Here is a 26,883-nt window from a genome sequence, read left to right as displayed (position 1 = left end):
CTGTAACTTGGCAGGACGTCCAAGGTGTTTGAATACAATAGACCAACTGGGCACGCCGCATACGGTGCATGGGTTTCCTGTTAAATACGTTTTGCTGGCAACAAGTGTAAACGTTGTAGATTAGCAGGGCGTGTGAGGTGTCTGCCGGTCCTTGAGACCTTTGAGCCTCCCTAACAACAGCGTCTTGCCTTGCCTTTGCACAATCATGGCAGTCATTTTTAAGAGGATTAGGGCGCCTGCAAGGTTGTCGGCTTGTTATCCTTGATCCGTATTGAAATTACTTTAAGAATAATGTTTTATATCTGGCAACACGTGGACTTGCATTAGTATCGGACTCAAAAAGACTTTGTCACTGTGGGTCTTAGTATCTTTGAACCTCACTAGTAGTTGCCATTGGAGTCTTTCTGGTGGTGTATTTAGTTTCAATCTTAAAAACAATGTTTAAAAAAATCCTTTACCCACTGTGACATGGAGGTGGTGCTGATAAGCAACGTTAGTCAACAACCAGAGGAATTTCAACCTAAACAAATAGTAGATTTACCATCTGACCCACGTAATGTGGGTGTCGTTGAATGTGGTGCCTCCCAATTGTTGATGGTTTGCAAGTCTCCAATGTGGTAATTGCAGGGGGAGTGGCCAACCAGTGATTGTGAATAATATTAATAAATGTGTTATAAGTGAAGATTTATCTCCCTTTTCAAAAATGTGGGGCAGATGTAGAGGATAAGGGTAGCCATCAAGAAAATGTAATAATGGAAGGAACGGTGGGTGCGTCCCACACATCTATAGAGGATACGCAGTAGGTAACTTACAACAGTGGATGGATCACTCACCGTTTGGAGGTTAACAATGAAGCAGATCTAGTATTGGATGTTTCGATACTGGCTCTGTTAATCTTGCACAAACTGGGTAACCAAGTGCAGCTCTCATTGGATTTTAAATCAAACCAATGAACTTTACCAGAGACACTTAATGAGTTGGATCAATTGACGTAAATGTTGTTACACCATCCTAATCAATCATTACCGTTAGCTGAAGCAGTACGTTCGACAACAAGTCAAATAATAAATGCTTTATCTGACAACATGAGTTTAAGTGGGCTGAAAAAGGTTGAAAGGAATGATGTAGTTAACATTAATGAGAAATTGCTTTATCCTGTGAAGGGTGCTCTGCAGGAGAGCACCCGTTTGGATAGTGCTCATGAGGCTACATCTATAGAGGAACTATCATTTCCAGTGTTATCGCGCCTGATAGATACAGTGGACAGAGGGTATGATGCTTTAAATTTTGAAATGCAGGAGGTCTGCATTATATTGAAAGATCTATGTGCCAAGGTAAATTACATTGAGGGATTTATTACTGCAACAAACCTGATCCAAAGAAATAATGAAATAAGGGGAGGGGTATGCTCAACAGAAGTTGTAAACAGGGGATGGCTGCAAACAAAGTCTGACGAGTGTGAAGTGCCACGAGTTCGCCTAGAAGTCATTGATTGGTTTGCTTCCCCCCTGCCAGGTGAAAGTATATGATCCAACCTGAGGGTACACACCAACAAAATAAAAAGTATATTGGTGCAGCACCTGCCAAAACAAGAATTCCCCCCAACGATATCCATTCTGGGCTGAAGGACCCCTAAAGCAGTAGGGGAAAATGATTTTCCAATTTTAAGCAGTAGTATGGTAGAACAGCCAGTCTCAGTTCAGATGCCAACATTAATTTAGGAAATTATTAAGATCAAATGAATCAAAAAATTGTAAATCCCCATGAAAGCAACAAAATAACGGGTCACGAAACTGAGTGAGGTTAAGGAAGATTAAAGTTGGGTAGAGGTGGGTAAGGGGAAATGTTGGAGTTTGAATGACTCACACTCCAAAATACAGCCGAAGAGTGTGCTATGTGCCACCTACATCTTATTTAAACAGAGGGAGGAAATCCCAGTAGAACCCCAGAAGGTTTACCCTATGTTTATGACACTGGAGGAAAAGAGAAAGGCGCCTATGTGGAATTCACATGTTAAGAGAATTGACCAAGACACAATCACCCCACAACATCAGGTCAATAAAGGAGCAAGTGGAAGCCCACATTTTAAGAAGGGAAGAGGAAACATCAAAGAAGCAGGCAAGGGGGGAGGGAAGAGGGATAGTGATGTTTACTGTGTATACCTGAGTGGTCTATTTGAAAGACAAGAAAATAACTGTTTAAACCGCCAGTACATTGTATCCCTCTTCTTTGAAGTTACAAGCCTGCTTCTAGTAAACTCTAACGATATCCAGCTGGTTGTGTTTGTTTACAAAGACTGCGTGGATATGGTGAAAGTTTGCTTGAGCTCACAGATAATGAAGAATGTAATCTTTGCTGAATGTGAAGCATTGTTATCACTATGGTATGAAGTGTTTGAGAATTTTGGACTGGTTTCCCCTACGGTACGATTTGAAGAGGAGACATCCAAAAAGTATCTGATGATCAGGTTGTCCAATGAGAGGGGGTACTCAAACCAGGTGGAAAAAGTAATATTGATTAAAAAGAAAGGTCAGATATGACTGGTCCATGATTGTTAACACTTTACACAGAACAACGCAAGATAAGGTGCGGTGTGCATGAGATTCCCTAATGTATATACTGTCTAGGAATTCAATGGGGTTTACAAACATAATTAAAAACAAAGATAACTTTACCATTGTGTGCTTTCAGGAAACCGTTATGACAGATCTACCTATAATGGGTGGATATGAGGTGTATGCTAATAGAGCTAAGAGGGGCCTAAAGGGTCGCCCATATGGAAGGCTGCTTAAAGCCGTGAAGCGTAATTATTGTATCGTCATGAAACAGATTGCAACTGAAAGAAGTGATATGCGGTTGTATTGTTAACATAGGAAAATCGGGAATCTAAAATGCCCCAAAAATGTCTTCTCTTTAACATGTATTTTAACCCTAGTAGTGCTTCGCTAGATGAATTATTAGCTGAATTCTCTTATCTTATGCTTGGTGAAAGTCCTGAAGAGGGAGTGTACACAATAGTAGTTGGGGACTTGAACAGCGAATGCCTGGATGGTGAGTGATATTGTAAACCGGACAGGGTGGGTGTCTCTACTAAAAAGAGAGCTAATGGTCACTCAGTTAGGCAAGAATTAGCAGCATGGTTACTGGTTCTCCTTAATAGTACAGCACAGGGAGATATCCCCCCAAACTTCTTCTGGAACAATAATCAGTGGAGATCTACTCTGGATGATGTATTTGTATCATCGGTCTTGCAAGCAAGGGGAGGAGACCTTGAGATATCACTAACAACCTCAAGTGATCACTGTATGGTGATTTATGCTGCCCCAATAACTAGACGTAAAACAAGTGTGGAAGTGAATTAAATGTGCTGATTTATCCTAGGGATCACATTGTGACATGGCGTCAAAATATTGCATCTCCATTTGGTGGGCTAATTGAGGCCCGGTACAATAGTACTGGAAACATAATATGCAACCCATGGAATTTAAGCACATTATTCGTACTACCTTGGGAGCATAAACATCTCCTAGGATTTTGTTAAAAGGGGTATCTAGACCACCACACAAACAATGTTTTAATCTCGAGGTACAGAAGCGTAAGAGAGTTAAGTATTTATAAATCAGTTCTGCAAAGAAAGAGGCCACTATCAATGGCCAAGATACGTAACTTGAAAACCAACTTAAGAATTGGATACATGGGACATAAATTGTTGATGTTGATTAACAATGCTGAAAGGATGCTGAGCTATGTCTTGGGGAATCATCATGACAAATCTGATTAAGTCAGGGGGTATCAATTCCTTTCTACAAAATCAGCCTATAAGAGTTGATTTGGACTAACCACTTGAAGGAATTATATTCTGTGGTAGAAGCGGGCGATTCGTTAGGAAATAGGGGTCATAGCTGGTTCGGGGCCATTAACTGGGAATTGGATGATATAATAAACTTAATGAAAAGTAGTAAAAGATCAAATTTCCCAGGCCCTGATGGTTTGTCAGCTATGACACTAAAATCCGACTTATTTTTGTGGGCAAAAATCCTTTCAGCCTTGTTTGGTAACATTCTATCAACTCAAGTGATTCCACCATACTGGAAGTTGGCAGTTGTGATCCTAGTGCTTAAGGAGGGGGGACAGGTTCTCCCCCTTACATTACAGACCAATCTTGTTTCTGCATGCAACAAACAAAACCTTCTCAAAAATGCTATTAAATGAAACTTGGGTGTTGGAAACAGATAACCAGGATATTTATCAAGCGAATTCAAGAAGGGTGTCGGTACTGCACTAAATAGTTTTGTACTCTCCTTGTGGAATACACAAGTGAGGGACCAGAAATGCTCATTGAACCTTGCATTTCTTGATGTAAGCAAGGCTTTTGATTGAGTGAATCGGGCTTTTTGGTGGAAAGAGACGTTTAACCGTGGTTGTCCAGTTTCTCCCATAGGTATTCTGGTTGCCTTGCATAAGGACACAAACATAAGGGTGAGGCTTGATACTTAGGGAACCTGCACACAATGGATAGACACTAATTGGGGGCTTTGCCAAGGGCATGTCCTGGCACACTTTTTATTTAATTTTTATATTAAAGACATGGACTCATGCTGGGACTCGATAAGCACTAATCCTTTACATATAGGACAAAACAAAGTGCAGTATTTAAACTATGCTGACAACACTATCATTTTTGATATGACTCCAATTGGTCTCCAATGAGTGCTGGAGTCTGGAGCTCAACCGCAAAATTTCAAAATCTAAAATATTGATTTTGAACACAGTGAAATCTAAATGGTCTATCTCACCATTTCTATGCTGACGACACCCAGCTCTTTCTGTCTTTCTCTTCCTTCTCTTCTGCTATTCATACGCAGCTGTCTTTATGTCTAATGGCCATCAACTCATGGATGTCCTCCCATTACCTTACAATTAATACCACAAAAACAGAGGTACTATTTTTTCCCTCTACTGCTATTCCCTCTCCTATTCCTCCTCCATTTGTCTCATTTTCTCCTTCTCAACTTTTCTTTGTATCCACTGTTCGTAATCTGGGACTCCACTTTGATTCCGCTTTATCATTTAAACATCAAATTTCAATTTCTTCTCGAGCCTGCCACCATTATTTATTTAATATCACAAAAGTTCATTCTTTTCTTAACTTTTGGCGCATCTAAACTACTCGTATCCTCTCTAATTTGTTCACGTCTCTTCTATTGTTCCACTGCACTCTTTGGTCTTCTTACATCTCGACTTTCTCCTCTTAAATCTGTTTTCAATGTTGCTATTCGGGTACTCTTTTGTTTGACCTCACGTGAATCAATATCATCTGCTCTTCTCACTCTGGGTTGGCTTCCTTTCCATGCACAGCTTAAATAAACTTTTCTTTGCTTGGTATTTAAATCACTATATGGTCTTACTCCTGATTACCTTTCCTCACTGGTCTCATTCTACACTCCTGTTCGCTCCCTTCGCTCTAATTTTCAGTTTCGACTAATAGTCCCAGCCCCTCTTTGTGCCCAATCACGCTTTCTCATGCTTGATCACTTTGCCCCCCTGCACTGGATTCTTCTTCCTCTTTCGATATGTTCGATCACCTCCTATTCCTTATTTCGTAAATCACTGAATCTACATCTGATCCAGCAGGGCTGATTCCTGGCTCCCAATGTCAATCTTCATTTGTTCACTATTGTACCGTTTTCATACTTTGTTATGTTAAGTGCTTTGGATTAAAGCACTGTATAAATACAAAATAAATACAAATACAAGTGGAAAACCTTTAATTGGAGAATATCAAATCAAACTTTAGAGGTTGTCAATGGTTTAAAATACCTGGGAAGCTTTATATACTCTAGTAACACGAAACCAACAATGTAAAAGCAAATAGAGCAATATTTCTAGCCGCTGCTTCTCAGTTATCTCAATTTGACTATAAGTTCAGAAGATTCTTAGATTTGCCAATGGTTAAACTAGACACGCAAAAAATACTCTCAAAACGGATTTTTGGCAGAGAGAATCTTAATGCAGACACTCCATTGTCTAATTTAGAGGCATTATTAAGGAGGAAGGTGCTGCGTTTGCCGAGCACTGTCCCAATGTCTGGAATTAGGTACGAATTGGGCCTACTTCCCATCGGTATGTTTGCTGAATGGAGGGCATTGCAAATGTATGTCTCAATCTTGTTGCCCCCTCAAGCATCTTTAAATGTAATCTTGAAGACAGAACCTCATAGGGGTACATGTAAGGAACTCTCGAACTGGCAACTTAACTGTGATGACTTGCTGGATAGGATAGTCCTCTCCAGAGGATCCTAGTGCTAACCCAAACAAAATTAAACAAGAATTCTACAGATATGAATGGATTAAGAATAGGGATGTTTTAATGAGGTATTGCTGTTTTAACGACCATTTTAAGTGGAGTATAAACAATTTTAATGTCTTGGCACTCTACTAGAGAATTTAGATTTAGGTTTTTGAGACTAAAATGTAACCTATTACCAACACTGGATGTTCTAGGTATGCGACTGAAGTCTCCGACAGATCAAAGGTTATATCGCCATTGTGCTACTAGAACGGAGACCCTAAGACATTTATGTATTGAGTGCCCTGTACTTATGGAACAACGGTACGAGAAACTGAGCAGATTTACATATACCCTTGAGGGGGTGTCTGTAGAACAGTTATGGGTTCATATTTTAAATACAAATTAAATGTCGTTATTCATTGTCATTTTAAAATTTGTGAATTTAGTTATGATTGAATAATAATGAGGTGTTTTCTTCGTGTTTTTTACCTGTATTTTGTAAGATTGCATAATTCTTTTATAACTCATATTTTAATATATTTGTAATGATGGTGATGCATTGTATGTGTGAACGGTTCTGTTTTGTAACTAAAACGCACAATACATAAATGAACACAAAATAGAGTTAAAATAATAACATTTACCATACAATGACTGGATCCCTCGAACATCATCCCGTGGGAGGTGGTAATTGTTTGTCCTGACATATGCGTAGAACGGGTACATCAGTGCAGAAGGATCTTCTGAGTGGCTGAGACCCAAAGAGTGGCCAAATTCATGAGCAGCAACGAGAAACAAATTGGTTCCTGTGGCACAACAAAACAATGAAACATTGACCTTTGGATGGAGGGTGCAACATCTGGAAGGATTTTTTGTTGATGCTCTCTATTGGTTAGTACATTTAAGCTTATTTAAGAAAGCGCAAAGGGACTTCTGGCACTTGATTATAAAGAACAGTTCAGAGATACCTGAATAGTGTTTCACATAAGATCAATGTGCAAATACAGGAAAACAATGTATGATGTGCACGGTAACGCCAAAAAGGAAAGGACGGTATCTTTGTTAGTGATGAGGCATGGTCCATTGCTAAATTGCTGACTTTGGATCCAGGATTCCGGTGTTGTAATCCCAGCTCTGACACTTGACCTATAATCTTGTGATTTTAGGCAAATAACTTTATTTCCCTTTTCCCAAATTCTAATTATATTCAATATAATGTATACGTGTAAAAGGCCAACTGCTGAGTGTGCTATTTTGTATTGGTTGAGTTACAGGTTACTACTCCATTCCGTTAATCAAATATTGTTTTCAACTAGATAAGAAACACCATACTATGTACTTTTCTTTGCACAGCATTGTAGGTGTTCCTTCGACAATAAAAACGAGCTTGTAAAGGGCTCCATTGCACCTCGGAGCAAGTAATGCTACAGCAAATATCTTTTTTCATGGAAAATGGTTCAACTTTTCCTGGGACAGGCATAGCACCTGTGTGGAACCATGCCCTTTCTGCATGGGATATCCAGAAACTGTCCAAACCTGCCCCCATAAACAAGCATTGGCAAAACCAACAGTTTGCGATTTTCTATAGTGGGGTTGCTTTCAGTGTTCCCTGCTAGTCCCATCAATTCCCATGTCCCCAAATGATGACCCGGGAGTTAACATCAGGTTGCAGGTGTTCTAATCCAATGGCCAGGTACTTCCCCACCATCACCCCGTTTCATGTATTAACTACTGTAACATGGCTGCGTAAATCAGTGGTCTGCAATTTATGGTGCTCCGGGTGTTTTGGGCTATGACTCCCATCGATACCTCACCATTGACTTTGCTTACCGGGGCTGCTGGGATTTGTAATCACACTCTGACCTGCCCGTGATGCCTGTTTCCAGCAATTTTCACATGACTGTGGTGCAGTGGTCTGGCATTAGGATCTGTACTCCTGTCTCTCTGTGGCGTACATACCAGCCTTTGAAAGCTCTCACCAGGGAGATTAGGCAGTGGGAAGTGTGAGGAATGCATGTTCTTTTTGATGCAGATCGGAGAAAGGATTTGCACCAGGGTTAGAGAGAAGGTGGAAGCTATAGTAAGATTTTGCCTAACAAATAAATCTGTCGTGCAAATGACAATTGCACTGTGTGTGCTGTGCGGTTTCGACTGAGCAGCTGTGTTGCTGTGCCCCAGGGGCTGTGTGGTGGTCTGTGTTGCAATGATAAAGCGCTGTTTGCTTGGATCTGTGTAATGTTTGGTTGTGCACTGCGTTGTGAGTTGATTGCATCGTTGTTGTCTGATGTTTTGTGCCGACCTTTGGAGATGATCAAGTGGCTCTCTGACCTTCTGGGGTTTTTACTTTGCTTTGTAGATCAAGTACATGCAAGGGTGTGAAATGTGTGATGGCAAGGCCAAGGGACTAGATGGTGGCATGGCCTTGAAAAGGGCGGGGATGAAATCTAGTAGCAGCATGGCCGAGGATGGGGAAGCCACATAAGAATAGAGTATGGCATAAGAACACCTGTGGACTGTATATATCAGTAGGTGTCTTTCCTGCTCTATACACACATGCACCATACTAAAAATGGTAGCTCCCACATGGTGGTTCTTAAACGCCACCTACACAGTAAACTTTTAAAATTGCTATAATAAATGAAAAAGGGGTACTTTTCCACTTTGTTAAAAATATTCTATATACAGTATAATACATCATGTTTGGCGAATAGAACACTTTTTTTAGATTTAAAAATGAAGAAAAAGTACTCATTTTTTAGTCCTTTCATGGATTTCATAAAATGTAGAACTGTACAAAATAATACAACACTTTACCATTCAATTGAAAATTGTGTCATGAAACCGGTACATGTTTAGTTTGGTTCTGCTGACATCAGTCTACATTTACACTGTCCGCTTAAACTCTCAAATAATTCCGAGTGCCCTCGGGAATACTATTTGAAATAGAAGATTTCCCAAAAGAGGATGGTTTACAACCAACCTCTCTGTCAAAGTACTAGTTACAAAGTCTTACTTCTAGACGTGAACTTTTATGGGTCCAGAGATTCATTATTGAATAACACTGGGCTTCCTTCGTCAACATGGGTGGGTTGTGACTTAAGGTATGTAAATGTCAGTCCATGGCCCACATTGGTCTATGGACAAAATGTTTACCATCTTCCTCTCAATCAAACCCCACACTGTATTGTACGTGAAGGCTACATTTCTTTGTTATCAGTTACCGGCAACTATATATATGGCAGGTCTCCGAAGTGTGTGGAATAAAGACCAAAGTTCCTTCCAATGTGTTGTACTTAATTTTAAAAACTGTTAGAACTGTGCTATTTACACAGAACTGTGCTATTTACACGGGGGTGTTGTGACATAACTTACATATTTTCTCTATTGTTTGTGAAGTCTTTTTTTTATTTTTTTTATTTTGTTTGGTTTCGAAAAACCTTTAAAAATGTTTCTTTCCCAGTCACATCAAAGTCGTTTTATTTCATTTCTTGCATTTTGACGCTGAAATTAGTGTCTATTATTTTTGCTTTCCATGTCACTCAGGATATCACAAGCCCAACTAAACATTAAAGATCAGCAGCCTTAAGCCTTTCAGCTAGGCACCCCAAAGGCTTAATTTTAGGCAGAATTATATGCAGTACCCTTTGGGAACACCACACACAATTAAGACTACAAGTGACAGTACAAATTCACCTTTGGTACAAGCCTGTACTACACAGTAAAGTGGTAGCGATGGCTGAGCAGCCAGACTTATCTCAAGAGCAAGTGAGCAGTATCAATAGTTACACAAAGGCCAGCAATTACTATGATTCAAACAAACACTGACTCAAGGTTTCTGAGTAAAAGAATATACAGTTATAAAACATTTCACTAAAGTAAAGCAGTTGAAAAATCACACTCTTAATACGCTACACCACACCCAATAGATTCTGGAAAAGTTAGGCTCAAAATGAAGCATGAGCAAAATGGCACTCCAGCAATTTAAAAGGGAGGGAAAGACGAAGTTAGGCAAACATAGAGCAGCACCAACAGGTAAGTAAGCAGGGCAATCTAGAAAGAACTACAGTGATGGAAACAAATCAAAAAGGCTTAGGGCCAAAGTCAATGGGACAAAAGTCTTTTGCTCACGATCACACAGTTCAGGGTCGTTCGCGGTTAAGTCTTTGCCAAGAGTTCCGGAGGAAGTTGGTCGGCAGAAAAGTTAGTTTAAAGAGTAGAGAAGGACAAGCCTTCGGATTGGCGAAAGGTTTCACACACCTTCACGGCGTCTGGATGAAACGAACAACCGGATTGGCACAGTACCTTTAAATGGAGAAGCTGTAGCTGAGGCGGACGTTCCTGGCAGGTCCTGCAGGCTCACGGTTCCTGAAGCAACTGTTGGACTGACATGAAGTAGGAAGACTGGAGGGTCCTGCACTGCCCAGGGAAGAAACCAGCAGCAGAGCAAACCAACAAATAAAAGGTGCGCTCCTTAAAACCCAAGCAGGGTCCGACCTTCCTGGCTATCCAGTTCACTGTAGCTCTGTACAGCAAATACGACCAGAGGAGGGAGTCCTGGCTTGCAGTTTGGGCAAACTGGTTGGTCCGACCAGCTCAGGGGAAGAAGATTCCTGGTAGATCTTCTCAGCTGTCGCTGGAGTATGAAGATTCGGACCTGCAGCAGGGCTTCACCGGGCGGTTCAGTCATTGTAGGGGTCCTCGTCTGTCAGCTCCTCATCGGTTCTTTCGTTCCAGTGGCAACTCTGCCTTTCCAGACCCAGAGACTTGCTGTTTATGCAGTTGTCCCCCATTCACACAGCCTGGTTGTCAATCACACAGCAGGGTGGCTGTCCCACCGGGGTCTGCCTAAGTCCACCAAATAGTTCACCTCTCCAAGTTTGCCCACAACCTTGAAGGGTCCTATCCATTTGTCCTGCAATGTCCTCTGCCTTGTTGGCACCATAACTAATACAAGCTGGTCTTGAATAAACTCAACCATGCTGGCCTTCTGGTCATGCCAATGTTTGACCAGAGCCTGACCTGCTTTTAAGTTATCACTAGCTTCTGCCATCATGTGTGACATTCTCCTCTGGAGCTCTATCACATAGTCAGTCACTCTGACTGGCTTGGGGGAAGGAGCACTCTACAACCCCTCCTTAATCAGGGCCAATGGACCGCTGACTGGATGGCCATAGAGAAGTTCAAAGGGACTGTATCCAACTCCCTCCTGAGGGACTTCTCTATAAGCAAAGAGAAGGCATGGCAGTAGAAGGTCCCACTTTCTTTTAAGAGGTTCCTCTAAAACACCTATCATGCTCTTAATAGTACAATTAAACCCCTCTACCAGTCCATTGTTTTGTGGATGGTAGGCTGTAGAGAACGTGTAAGTGACACCACAGTTTTTCCACATGGCTTGCATGTAGTGGGACATAAAATTGGATCCCCTGTCAGATATCACTTCCTTAGGAAACCCTACTCTGGTAAAGATACCAAGTAGAGCCTTAGCCACAGCCTGAGCTGTATCAGTTCTCATAGGTATGGCTTCTGGGTATCTTGTAGCATGGTCTATTACAACCAGGGTAAACCTGTTCCCTGAAGATGAGGGAGGGTCAAGGGGACCAACAATGTCGATGCCCACCCTCTCAAAAGGAACTCACACCACTGGGAAAGGCACCAGGTGTGCCACATTTTTGTCTCCACTCTTGCCAGAGGTTTGGCAAGTGTGACAGCTCCTACATAATTTGTCAACTTCTGAACCCATTTTAGGCCAGTAGAGGTATAAGGAGAGCCTTTCCTTGGTCTTTTTGAAACTCAAATGACCAGCCAAAGGTATCTCATGGGCCAACTGTAGGAACTGGAGTCTGTTGGCAAGCGGTACTAAAATTATTTTGCAGTCCCCAGGGATAAACTCAGTCGGTTCACTGTAGAAGAGGCCATCTTCCCAGCTTAACCTATGCTTTCCAACTTCTTGCCCATCAAGTTGGTTAGCGGCCTGTTGTCGAAGACCCTCGAGAGTAGGACACTCTCTTTGTCCTCTGCTGAAGTCTGCCCTGTTGGGTCCACCTTCTGCCAGTAAAGACTGCAGCTCATGATGGTCAACAGGGTCAAGATCTCCAACCAAAACAGTGTCTTCTTCCAGGTATGACTCTTCAGAAACTGGCTCAACCACACAGGGTTGTACCTTGCACTCTGCCCCAGCAGGTGGAGGAGTCACAGGTGTGACTTTGGACAACCTTGGGGATTTCCTTGTTGGTAGCACATGGGTGTTGTCTGACTTTTTCCTTGAGGTCTTGGGTTTCCCCTTTGCCTCTTTCTTTCCAGAAATAGCAGTGAGCAACTCCTGTGGAGTGGGAGTGATAGTTTCGTCTATGAACTCCTCTGGAGAGCCCTTCAAGGCCCTCTCCCTTGCAGGCCTAGTGAGCTCCTGTCTCCTCTTACTGGGAGGCCTGGGGGTACTTGACACAACTCCAAGAGTTTTTAGGTCATTATCCAGCAGGACTCTCCCAGGCACTTCACTCTGCACACTAACAGGTATCTTGCAGTCATATCATTACACTGGATGAGACCTGGTAACTGGGGAAGCATTTGCACATCGCCTCCAGCTAACTTGGTGAGGCGTTTGGGTGCCTTAGCAACATCCTCCACCTTGAAAAATGATTCATCCACCACAGTTATCCTGGCTCCAGTGTCTCCTGGCCATTCACAAGAACACTATCTTTATAATACTCTTCAGTATTATCTGGGATGGAATTATAGACATCTAAATTCTGTTGTTCCCACAAGCCCAGGGACACTAGAAAAACACTAGCTGAGAATCTCATGGGTTCATCAGCCGGTAGGTGAAAGTCTCCACTTGCCATAGGTACTTCTTCCTCTGGGGAGAAGGCTAAGGAGACAGTGTGGACACCTGAAGGTTTACCCTTACATCTGAGATCCCCTTTCACATGGTCAGTTGACCCACAAACATAACATTTCCCAAATGTCTTGATGAATAGGGGTTTGTTCTGACCTCCGTCTGGTTTGGGTCAAGATGGTGCACTAGCCTGATTAGGTTTTCCAATGTGGTTTACCCTTATGTTGGTGTTTGTGGCCCTCTTTTGGATTGGAGGTATTAGAATTCTCCTTGTTATCTTTCTTTGCCTGCTTTACCTCATCCTTCTTCTGAGTTGCCCCAGAATCCTTGTGAGTAGCCCTGTTGGCAACCCACAAGTCAGCAGCCTTAGCTAACTTCTTGGGATCTATCTCCTTTGAATCAGCCAAGTGCTGTCTGAGCTCAGGAGAGCAGGCAACATAAATTGACTCCAACGTAACAAGATTTCTCATAACTTCATAAGTGTTCACTCTGTAACCCTTAACCCAACCATCTAAGTTTTTCAAACATTGACATACCCAGGTAGCCCAAGGGGTACCATCATGCTTTTTGAGGGCCTAAACCTCTTAAGGTATTGGGAAGGGGTCTTCCCAAATCTAGCATTTAAAGCTAGCTTCACACACTCATAATCCTATCGACCTCCTCCAACTCCATCATAACATCAGATGCAACAGTGGGTAGCCTAGAGAAGAGCTAGGGAAGCAACTGATTGCCTGTAAGACCTTGAATCCCATGGTTATATTCAAACATTGCCAACCAATCCAAAATATCAAGCTTAACCTCATACATACCCACAATTTCTTTAGGCATACAGGGTCTCTTAGGACTGGAAGACCTAGAAGACTCTGGGAGAGAAGCATTTTCAAGAGATAATCTTTTCATTTCTAGTTCATGATTCAACTCCATTTCTCTGAGCTTAAGTTCTTATGATATGATATGATAGTTTATTTATATAGCGCCTATACACAACGTGTTTCAAAGCGCTTCAAGGAGGGAGGGGAACAAAGGAAAATACAGTTTCATTCAGCAAAGTCCTTGAAACAGTACAGAATGTAAAAATAACTATCATAATAGGCCTGTCGACATTTCTGATAGTGCAAGTGCATAGAACAAGTAAGGCAAGAGGTAATGGATAGGAGGAGAACAAAGCAAGCAGTAACATTACTATGTGTGACGACAATTTACGCAGTGCAGGTGGTAACAAGAGGAGGGGTGGGGGGGGCAAGGGTACGGAGGGGAAAGGAGAACAAGGCACGATACTGAACAAAAATGTCGGTGACAAATTTGAAAGTAGGGGAGGGGGGGAGGAAGAGAACAAGGGGGGAGGAGGGGAGACAGACAAGCTGCTATCGAGAGTCACGGAACAAAAGATAGGAATAAGTGCTAGGAGGGGGAAGTCTGAGAGGAGGGAGAAGGAGTGGGGAGTAGGAAAGGTAGTAGAAGAGGATGGATGTGAGGAGGTGGGAAGGGAAGGAGGCAGGAAGGGGGGTGGAACGCAGAGCAAAGAGGGTGGAGCAGGCACTCAGGGGGGGAAGGGGGGCACACAGGCACTCACGGAGGGCCAGGGGGGAACACAGGCACTCACGGAGGGGCAGGGGGGCACACAGGCACCCACGGAGGGGCATTGGGGCACACGGGCACTCACAGAGGGGCAAGGGGGCCCACGGGCACTCACGGAGGGGGAGGGGGGCACACGGGCACTTACAGAGGGGCAGGGGGGCACACAGGCACTCATATGGGAACCCACGGGGGGCAGGGGGGCACACGGGCACTCACGGAGGGGCAGGGGGGCACACGGGCACTCACAGAGGGGCAGGGGGGCCCATGGGCACTCACGGAGGGGGAGGGGGGCACACGGGCACTTACAGAGGGGCAGGGGGGCACACAGGCACTCACAGAGGGGCAGGGGGGCACACAGGCACTCACGGAGGGGGAGGGGGGCACACGGGCACTCACGGAGGGGCAGGGGCACACAGGCACTCACGGAGGGGCAGGGGGGCACACGGGCACTCACGGAGGGGGAGGGCGGGCACACGGGCACTTACAGAGGGGCAGGGGGGCACACGGGCACTTACAGAGGGGCAGGGAGGCACACAGGCACTCACGGAGGGGGAGGGGGGCACACGGGCACTCACGGAGGGGCAGAGGGGCACACGGGCACTCACGGAGGGGCAAGGGGGGCACACGGGCAATCACGGAGGGGCAGGGGGGCACACAGGCACTCACGAAGGGGCAGGGGGCACACAGGCACTCACAGAGGGGAGGGGGGCACACGGGCACTCACGGAGGGGCAGGGGGGGCACACGGGCAATCACGGAGGGGCAGGGGGGCACACGGGCAATCACGGAGGGGCAGGGGGGCACACAGGCACTCACGGAGGGGCAGGGGGGCACACAGGCACTCACGGAGGGGCAGGGGGCACACAGGCACTCACGGAGGGGCAAGGGGGGCACACGGGCACTCACGGGGGGAAGGGAGGGCACACAGGCACTCACGGAGGGGCAGGGGGGCACACGGGCACTCACAGGGGGAAGGGAGGGCACACAGGCACTCACGGAGGGGCAGGGGGGCACACAGGCACTCACGGAGGGGGAGGGGGCACACGGGCACTCACGGAGGGGTAGGGGGGCACACGGGCACTCACGGAGGGGCAGGGGGGGCACACAGGCAATCATGGAGGGGCAGGGGGGCACACAGGCACTCATGGAGGGGCAGGGGGGCACACAGGCACTCACAAAGGGTCAGGGGGGCACACAGGCACTAGGAACTCACGGAGGGGCAGGGGGGCACACAGGCACTCACGGGGGGGCCGGGGGGCACACAGGCACTCACAGAGGGGCAGGGGGGCACACAGACACTCACGGAGGGGCAGGGGGGCACACAGGCACTCACGGAGGGGCAGGGGGGCACACGGGCAATCACGGAGGGGCAGGGGGGCACACAGGCACTCACGGAGGGGCAGGGGGGCACACAGGCACTCACAAAGGGTCAGGGGGGCACAGTTTGAGCATTTAAACATTTGAATTCCAATTCAAGCCTCATCTTTTCTAGAGCAATGAATTCAGGACTGAGTGTAGGACCTGGTGGGGTCCCAGTGGACAAAGGTTGAGGTTGTTGAGCAGGTAAGGGAGCAGTGAGGCCTACATTAGGAGGTACATCTACTTCCTCTAACTCATCAATAATAGACACATTATCATCCTCATTATTTTCCACATTTGCTGAGGGGTCAGGTATTTCAGACCTACCCTCCAGACTTTTTTCTCTAACAACTTTTCAATCGATTCAGACTTTTTGCCTTTGGCAGAGAGATTCCTTTCTCTACACAGATTCGTCAGATAATCCACAGTGTAACTAAGGAGGGTCTCCTGACTGTAGCTTTCCATATCAGACACGATTAATATTGCTTTTTAGTGATGTTTAGCCTTGTGGTTAGTTGATCCAAGGTAATAGCAGCACTCTAAGTGTAATTACTATACTTGATCCTCACCGCTGTACACCAGTGTTAGGCAGAATTATATGCAGTACCCTTTGGGAACATCACACACAATTAAGACTACAAGTGACAGTACAAATTCACCTTTGGTACAAGCCTGTACTACACAGTAAAGTGGTAGCGATGGCTGAGCAGCCAGACTTATCTCAAGAGCAAGTGAGCAGTATCAATAGTTACACAAAGGACAGCAATTACTATGATTCAAACAAACACTGACTCAAGATTTCTAAGTAAAAGAATATACATTTATTTACCATCAGTTATAAAACATTTAACTAAAGTAAAGCAGTTGAAAAATCACACTCTTAATACGCTACACCACACCCAATAGATTCTGGACAAGTTAGGCTCAAAATGAAGTATGAGCAAAATGGCACTCCAGCAATATAAAAAGGGAGGGAAAGACAATGTTAGGCAACAATAGAGCAGCACCAACAGGTAACTAAGCAGGGCAATCTAGAAAGGGGAACCCAAGCAGGGACCGACCTTCCTGGCTATGCGGTTCACTGTAGCTCTGTACAGCAAATACGACCAGAGGAGGGAGTCCTGGCTTGCAGTTTGGGCAAACTGGTTGGTCCCACCAGTTCAGGGGAAGAAGATTCCTGGTAGATCTTCTCTGTCGTTGGAGTCTGAAGATTCGGACCTGCAGCAGGGCTTCACCAGGCGTTTCTGTCGCTGTAGGGGTCCTCTTCTGTCAGCTCCTCGCCGGTTCTTTCATTCCAGGGGTGACTCTGCCTTTCCAGACCCAGAGACCTGCTTTTTATGCAGTTTTCCCCCCATTCACACAGCCTGGCTGTCAATCACACAGCAGGGTGGCTGTCCCGCCAGGGCAGTCACCCCAGCCAATCAGATCAGAGTGCGACATGGGTCTCCAAGGAGACCCTGTGCAGGGAGTCCTAAACCCCTCCCTCACATCCTGTCCCCCCCAGACATACAGGCACCTATGGAGGGCTTCTGTGTAGAACCCTGCGAAAGGACAGTGAACAAAGGAACCAAACCTGGTTTGGCGCGCAGAGAAAAATACAAGAAAGACTTTTACAAAAAGAAATGGCGAATAAACCCAGCCGGAACCGTATAAAAATGTATATGATCTAGCGGGTTTAAGTTCGAGGCTACCAAGATAGCCTAAAACAATACCAAGGTTATTTAAGTTAACCGCGGTAGGAAAAATAGGGTAGTTACCACTGCCACCAGCCAAGTCTTAATGAAAAGGGAGCGAAACAATGCTCCAAGAGAAACAGACAAAAATGGATAAGTATTAACCCTTTCCAGTACTCTATGTAAGATAGTTTGTACTGGGTCTGTGGATTTAAAAGACTAATAAAGTCAATGGCAACTTTACATGTTTCTGAGAGACAGTAGTCAATCTCAGAAAATGGAGTCTGAGTTGGGAAGTCTAAAAGACAACCCTGTGTCACTGCACTGAAGGTGCTGTGTAACACACAGTAAAAAGATTATGCCTATGGAGTAAGTGAGGCTCCACAGTCCAAAACTGCTGAGGGACTCAGTAGGTAAGGGAAATTAGCCATTCTGGAGAATTCTCCCTAACACTTCAGCTCCTTCAGTCCTAGAAATTACAATTCATAATAGTATGCTTTTAGTGTCACTGATGTCCTCATTGCAGGCATGTGTAATCATTTATTTTGACTGACTGTCTCATTGAATGAATAGATGGATGATACAATTAGACCATTATGAGCTATGAATTTTACCAAGTTGGGTCGTTGTCCACTTCTCGTCTTCATCAAAATGGGCATCGCCACCTATACCAGGGCCTGGTGCATAGGCATGGGCCAACACATTCCCCTGACCATCGAACGGCAGTCCATCACCATGAGCTGAAAGACAAAGACAAGCAAACATCAATGATTTTCCTCATCTGTCTATTGAAACATAATACATTGGGATTGAAAGGGGATATTAGCCAAGAAACCATCATTGTAGATTATTGCAAGGCATATACAAATTTGAGAGTCACAGCCAATTTACGGATCAATTGTTATCATGATTTTGCAGATGTTTTCGGGACTCTTGATTTTGTAACTGGCTAGGATCTTTTTAGATGGTTCATCTAAATGTATACATTATGCAGTGACTTATGAGCTATCTATATAGCCTGGATTCGATAAAGGCAGCTCTGCCGAAACACGTGTCATCCACAAAGGCTCTAACATCACAAAAATAAAAGGAATTTATTAATCATCACTACTTGCCATTCCATTATTTTTCGGCGCACTATCAAGGGATAGCTCAACACAACCATTATATCATATACAGAATGTCCACCCTGAGCCGGGACCTGAAAGCTGGGAAGCATGGTGCCACATGGCTCATTGGTGAGTGCAAATGTCTGTGCACATGCATGCATGTCACACGCAGACAAATACACAAACCCAACTAATGACAACCATCCTCACCTCCCCAGGGGACAGTGCCTACCCTCTGAGCACCCACATGATGACGCCAATACGTAACCCCACCACACCACCCCAGGTAAGATACAACGCAGCCCATATTGCAACCAAGGCCATAGTGGAGCGCACATTCTGAGTGCTCAAGTCACGCTTCTGCTCCCTTGACCGCTCTGGCGGGCAGCTACTATATGCACCCCCAGTAGTGTACAGGATCATTGTGGCAGCATGTGTCCTGCACAATGTTGCAACATGGCGGGGCGTACCGATGGACATGGTGGTGCCCCCACATCCCCAACCACACGCACAGGCGCTGCTCATGGGAGGGGAAAGGGCACATGATGAGGCAGCCCGGACCAAGCTTGTGGCCACATTTTTCACCTAAACTCCCACCCCTGCGGTGTGCACACAGGCCTGGCACATACCAGGTGACAATCAATGATGACAAAGAGATAGTCAACTGTCCCAACCTTACCACACTGAGAGGGCCTCATTCCGAGTTTGGCGCAAAGGGATACCGGGCACCGGCGCCCTATTCCGAGTTCCCTTAGCGGGTCCCTTCCTTAACGCCTGGTTTTACCAAGCGTTAAGGAAGGGACCCGTTAAGGGACTTTAGAGCTAAGGGACTTTAGAGCTAATAACGGTACCGCAAATTGCCCCTATGGGGGCTCAAATGGGAATGGGGAATGGCTTTTTCAATGGGGACTTACCGGTCCTGCAAAGGTCGGAATAGACCGGTAAGTCCCCATTGAACAAGGGCGGACTCGGTACCGGTATTGGAGGTAGTCATGGCGTTAATACCGCCATGATTACCTCCAAACTCAGAATGAGGCCCAGAATGTTTCCACAGAAGTGTTACATTGTGTGCATCCCTAGCTACTTAAACATAACCAATCCGGTGTGACCAAAAGGAACACATGCAAGGTGCATATCACACCACCCCCCTGCAAAACAGGCCATGAAAATCACTGGTATATCACCCAAACACTCCCAACCTCCATTATCCTCGTCGGCCACACCATGACATGGCATGCAACAGCAAAAGAGCAATCCAAATGCACAACACATGGCAAATTAGTTACAAAGTGCCACGTGATAAATGGAAACAGGCCTGAGACAATCAAACCTGACATGGAATCAGATGAAATGACTGAACAACAACCTCTCACACACAAAGTCATACACAAATGCATGCCAGCAGCGGAACCATCAACAATAGACAGAAAGCCTGTTGGCATGCACATTGGCTAATCCAAATCCACAAATCCCAAAAGCGTGTGCTGTGTGTGTCCCCTGCAACACACTTCTCAGCACACAGAACAGTTAGCGGCCATTGTGTTGGGGATACACCTTGAGCATCATATAAAAAAGGACAAGCAACTAAAATTACCCAGTGACGCATGTACACGATCCGAAAATTATAAGTGATCATGCGCTGCAGGGACAGAGCATGGCAGAGAAGGCAATCTGTATGCACGTGTGGGCGTGGATGGGTGGTTGTATGTGTGGTGGTGCATTGTGTAAGTAGGGACATGCACTCAATACATGCATGTGAAATGAAGTGACCATCAGTGTCCTGTACACATCACATGTGAACATTGCCCATGTGGACACTCCAGTGTGTGCAAGCACAACAATCCCCTGACACCTGAAAAGTAAACACAACACAGGAACATCCATTGACCAGCAGAACACATCATGTACATGGTACCCCACATTGACAATGTCAGACAGTGACCAATCACCGTAGCCCAAGCGTACTGTCTGACAACGAAAGTCCCTCCCTCATTTCCTCATCACCTTAACCTTCAGAAGAACTGTCTCTGGGGTCCTTCAGCTTCTTCCTTCTAGTCTACCTGGCTTCAGGATCCCCCTTCCCTTTGGTTTTCTTGTACTTCCTTTTGTGTAAATAGGGTCGAGCCCCCTCAGAGGCCACCTTGAACGGTAAAAATACCAAATCGCAGAGAACTCCAAGGAGCCAAATCCCAAAACCAAGGAAAAAGAAGCTTCTAGGCACCAGAAAACCCTGGAAGAGTCTCCAGTAGATGACTTGAAGTTGTAGAATATGGCCAAGTACATGTCCAAGCTGAATAATAGAAGAACTTCCAAGGTTGCACAGTTGTAGAATGGTTCAACAGGATGGGTAGGAATTTGAGTAGACAATAATCAATGAGGATGCCACAACTGATGGGTAGAGCTGAAACTTGAGTAAATAATAACCAAGGGGGCTGGCACAACTGGATGGTTGTGCTGAAACCCAATCAATCCTTGATAGCGTGAAGGGAGAAAGGCAGAGACAGCACAAGTCTGGAAATGCAGAGTGAATGCGAGATTGCCGGAAACAGCTGACAGCAAGTTAAGAGCCAGAACAGTTGAATAGCTTTGGTAAAAGGCCGAAGTCAACATAAAGGTATGGATGGAATAGATGAAAGATAGGAGGAGCGAGAGAAAGAGTGAGAGAGATGTTGTGGTACAGAAGTGTACCGAGGCAAACCGAGGCAGCGTAATAGTACGCAGAAATAAATTTAAGATATAGTGAATGTGCCTAGCAAAGCGAGGGCCTACAACGAGGGATGAGGGACCATAATGCCAAGTACGGTCCGAGCACCCGGTCCATGAAGCCTCCAGAACACCCTCCAGGGCCTGATTCAGCACTTTGTGCATTGAATGTGCCAAAAAACATTATTCAGTGTGTCAAATCACCACGCCCAGGCGCCACAAGATTTGCTAAGTGGGCCTGGGTGTACACGTACTGCACGACAGTGCACCATCAGGATTGTGCCTGTTGAAAATAATGGGCGCAATGCTGAAATCTCAGCAGCATTTACGGAAAATAACGACATATGAGTTATTCAACAAAAATGCTGCACAGAAAACATGTGTAAATAAACACTTTCACACACACCTAAGTAAGTAGCTGCAATGTTGCACTACACAACGTTGAAGCTGCTTGCATATGTATATGTGAAATTGTTCAAATACACCCGTGTTCATATACACCCGTATGGTGTATATGAACAGCATCCTATACAGCAAAGCAAGCAGCTTTCACGCTGCTTGCTTTGATGTATGTGACAGTGTACACATACACACGTGCAGGCAGCTCCACAGTAATTACAACCCGATTGGCAGGCTATAATCAATCTGCGGCCTATACCAGTCAGTATAGCCCGCAGATTGACCAATCAACTTTGCTAAAGACCCGCTAGGGTGTTCCAATACAGAGTACATGTGTCACAGGATGCACCTGTGCTAGTGCGTTTCATAGCAGTGAAGGGACGAAAATCTGAACATACATGCCAGGTCACTATGACAATATGACATTGCAGCAGTGAGTAGGCATGTAGAACGGTGTTACATGACTCAGAAGTGGGTGGGTGCAGTGCAGAACATGTGTACGTCACTAACAATCTACATCAACAAGTACGTTTTGATGTCAATCACTAAACATGACGTCAGTGTAAGGGCAAGTTCAGCCATCATGTGCAATGTGCATGCACAGGTTGCATGGCTACAGTTAACCCTCCCCCCAAACCCCTTAGTGAAAATGTAGGGAGGCATTGCATGGCAATGAAAGTTTGACCAGAGAACTCTGTGTGTTGGCAGACAGTGTTGGCTAGCGTCAATTGCATCATCTCAGTCAACTGACACCACAGCAGATGAGAATGGGACAGTAAGCAGGACACATGATGAACCCTCAGTAGTACACCCAGTCATGCAGAAGGCACTACACCAGGTGAACAGAGTCAGTGGACCTGCAACAGGGGGAGCCCTGTGCCCCACACAGACACTGACACCCTAAACATGTGCGTGATGCAGGACTGTGCCAGAGTGAGCATGGAATGGTTGACCTTATGCCATGATACGTATGTAATCGTGGACACGTACTACAATGATCATCCTGCCAAGGACACATAGGGGCATGCATGGAATGCACATGGAGCATGAATGGGCGCTCATGTCCCTGGGGAGAATCTGCCATCTGCACAGTCCTAGTGAGACACCCTGCATCAAGGACAAAGGATGTACCCCACAGTATGTGTCTGGCAGGTTCGCAGGGGAAGTGCACATGTACACAGGAGCGTGGAACAGGCCATTGCAGTAGTCCAACATTTTACCCACCAGTGCCATGGTTAAATTGAGGTGCAGAGGGGCGGAGGGGCAAGGAAGCATGCCCGCGTGGAGTACCCACATGCAGGTTGAACACACATGCATGTCAGTCATGCGATGACATAGTCTGAGTGCTGAGTGGAAAGATACCAGAGGCTACATGCAGACAGGTCAGTGAGCTGGAACATGGACCGGAGGGGCAGCCGGGTGACTAGCATGTGAGTAGGGTGCATGTGTGGTGATGAGGACAGTCCCCATCTGCTTCACATGTCCAGCATGCATCACAACCAGCACGCATTAGTGAAGCATTGCATGACTCGCACATGAGAACCATGTACACATAGCATGTAGTGGTAGTCAAGCACAACACATCATATAAGCAAACCACACAAGGGCTGGACAAACACGCAACAACACTCACCGGACAGGGGAATCATAATCCTGCATCTCTCCCACTCCTTCCATCAATTGTGCCGGGATGAACTCCGGAGCGATCACCTTGTGCGGAGTGAGTTCTTCCTCCTCAGGTGGTGGCCCACTGCCAGTCACCTGAGTCATGGCATAATTGGAGGCACGCTTTTGCTTAGCACAGCGCCAGAGGTCATCCCAATGCTTTTTTCAGTCCTAAGCTGTGCGCACCTCATATCCAAATGCACTAACACCATACGCAACATGCTTCCAGTGTTCCCACCGCTGAGCAGGCGTGGTATGGCAATTTGGGCCCACTAGCATATAGCGCTTGTGTTCCGACACGTAGCCCACAAGGAAGTCATGCTTGCTGAAAGGCTTCTTCCTAGTTGTGCCCCAGGCCAGACCCGTGTCTGGGGTCCCGCTCTGATCAGTTGGGGCAGTGGCGCTCGTGGACTGGACCACGGCAGTGGCAGATGGAACTGGGACGGAAGCCCTGACTTGCGTCAGTGGCTGCTGGGTGCTCTTGACAGGACCCAGCGCAGCAACAGCTGCTGTGCCAAGGTCTGTGACCGAGACTGTCCTGACTGGCAGATTCACAGCCGGGGTGGTGTTGGCTGCATCTGCCCATGCAGTTGCCAACACCCGGCTGCTCGGGGCAGCAGATGATAACACTGCCCCCCCACGGACATGTGCCTCGGTCAGAGCATCCCTGTGCGCTCATTGCTTGTGCCTCCTGACCACCTGGAATTCAGCCTGGGAGTCCTCAGGTGCCAACGCATCATGCGCTGGCCGACCCTGGGCCTGGGTGGTGGTCGCCACAGCTGCACCTGCAGCTACCACTACCGTTGGGCCTGTGGCAGTAGATGAAACTGACTGCCGGGTCACATGGGCGCCAGTGTCAGATGCAAGAGCTGCATCTCCCGGAGCCCCAGGGGGTGGTGGCATGACTGCACCAACACGTGTCAGAACATCCTGCCGAAGTGGCGTACCCCTGCCTCTCCCCCCTCTGCAGCCATCCTGGACTCCCCCTACTCCCTGGTCACCCCGGCCACGTCCCTGACCATGCCCACCATGTGGAGGACGCCCAACAGAGGCGCCCCTCACCTTTCGTGGCCTCCCAACCATGGCACGGATGTACTAGTGCCAATATGAGGTGTACACAACAATTGTCCTGGGCAATTGGGGTGAAGGGTGTGGGGTACGTGATGTAAATAGCACCCCTGTGCTCCTGCAAGGCTGTGTGTGACCCCCGTGAGGAAATGATGGGTCACGCAATGCTCAGGCACCCCAAATCTGCAATAAAACCATGCACGCAACCCCCGGTAGCTCACGTGTGTGGAATTAACCTCCTGCAGTACACAGTGGCACCCAGGGACACAAAAAACGTGTACACATGGGACACACAGGCTACTATGACCTTGAAAACGGGTACGCGATACACGTGTGCGACTCACCATCTGACTAGCGTGGGAAAGAAAAACATGCGTAGGCAAGACCCCCGCCAAAAGAAGAGGTACGTCCTCGATCCGCTGTGAAGTGATGGCACGTGAAACAACAAGAAGTAGCAATACATGCGTCGGTCTCTACGAAAAGCACGTACAGCGAACTGCTGGGTCGCGCTCGCCTTTAACCCATGCTGAGGGAAACGCCTGTGCGCGTCACATCACTTACACGCTTAGGCCTGTTCCTCGAATTACACGCATTCACACCCGGACGTGCTGTTTTTGCACATGCGGATTCACTCTGCGCCTGTGCTGAGGGAAATGCCTGCGCTCGTTACGTCACTTACGCGCTTAGGGCCTTTCCTCGATTTTCACGCAAACGTGCTGTTTTTCACGTGTGGATTCACTCTGCATCAAGCTGGCCACGCAACAACACACAGAAGACCATGCTCCTGCCCAGAAGGCCATTTTCCTGCCCCCCAGACCCCCGAGCAGCCTCCCACGAGCCATCTGCTGCTGCCTGCCTGCCCGCTGCCCACGTGCCCTGCTATTTGGTGCCTGCACATCAGCCATCTGCAGGGTTCCAGTTGCTGCGACCACCCCTGCTGTTACAGAAGACTCCCGACTGCTGTTTCATCGCTCCACAGCCAAGACCCAGGACCCATTTGACCACCCACCCCTGCATTGGGGGTTGCCAGAGAGGCAGAGGGCTGTCAGCTTCTCAGCCACAGAAGTTGGAATCCTGGTGGAGCAAGTCCAGGGGGCATTATGATGCCCTCTTCAGACGACCGTGCGCCGACAAGGATAGACGGAAGAGGACCTGGTCGGACATTGTGGTTGCCATCAACACGGAGGGGGTGGCAACCTGCAACTTGAAACACATCCAGAAGCGCTGGGAGGACTTCAGGTCCAGGTCCAACTTACCATCGACCAGATGAGGGTCCTGGAACGCATCAACCCAGTGCTTCACCACCAGGTCCTAGGGAGGCAGACCCGTCTGGAGTCGAGCGGTGAGTGTCTGGGCTATCCCATTCCACACAGTGCATGTTGAGGTGTGGCAGGAGTGTGCAGCTTGGACATATGTCTGACATGGTCCATGTATAGATGTGTGTGTGCAGGGACATGCCCGTGCTGCATGAGAGTCCAGTCATGTGTGATGCACATCAATGGTGTATGTGTTCCAATGTATGATGCCCAACTCCATGTGGAGATGCACACGTGTTTGCATTTCTGTGCATGTACTATGCCATGGTTGGGGTGTGACACATGGATGCTGGTCCCACCTTCATGTACGTGCACGGTGTACATGTGCATGTGTGTGTTTGCCATGTGTGTGACTGCGAGACACCATGGATGCATATGACCCGGACATGTGGGTACCTGATTGGCAGATGTGACTTAGTTGCCGATGATTGCACTGTGACAGGTGGTGGAGATGTACAGATGCATGTCTGTCTGGAGGCATGTGGCATGTGTGCATGTGTGCATGTGATCGGCACTCCCCATGTTGCTTGTGGCATCATGCCAACCTTTGGTTGCCAACCTCATGCAGTTATGTGTGTTTGGATGCTGATGCCTGTTGCACGATACCAGTTTATTTGTGCATGTGTGTCGGTTCAAATGATATGAGTGTTGGGGAGTGTGATGCCATCTTTGAAGTTTGACCCTGCCACTCATGTGCAACTGTCATGTGTGTATCAGATCATTGTACAGTGCCCTGATGCTTGTGTTCTATCTCTCCCTGTCTGCAGCGTCAACTGATGAAGAGGGCGGAGACGGTGCTGTGGAGCGCAGCGGCAGGGATGCCACCGCCAGCCGGAGACGCAAGGCACAGCTCTCCTCCCAGGTAACCATATCTTCCTGGAGTGAGGAGTC

The 26,883-nt window shown here is 46.7% G+C and overlaps 1 protein-coding gene across 1 annotated transcript in view; it reads right to left on the bottom strand.

The window, feature by feature from the left end:
• Positions 1-26,883, bottom strand: part of MMP7 (matrix metallopeptidase 7) — an 85,374-nt gene that overhangs the window by 19,128 nt on the left and 39,363 nt on the right. The window contains exons 4-5 of the mRNA XM_069639054.1: positions 18,347-18,472; positions 6,936-7,097 (exon numbers count right to left, since the gene is read on the bottom strand). Of these exons, the coding sequence (XP_069495155.1) occupies positions 6,936-7,097; positions 18,347-18,472 (288 nt within the window). The remainder of the gene's footprint in view (positions 1-6,935; positions 7,098-18,346; positions 18,473-26,883) is intronic.

This window comes from Ambystoma mexicanum, chromosome 7q (genome assembly GCF_040938575.1).
Source record: "Ambystoma mexicanum isolate Mex_15411 chromosome 7q, UKY_AmexF1_1, whole genome shotgun sequence".
NCBI lineage: Eukaryota > Metazoa > Chordata > Amphibia > Caudata > Ambystomatidae > Ambystoma > Ambystoma mexicanum.
Note: the sequence above shows the minus strand (reverse complement) of the source record. Positions and strands in the feature narration are given on the sequence as shown.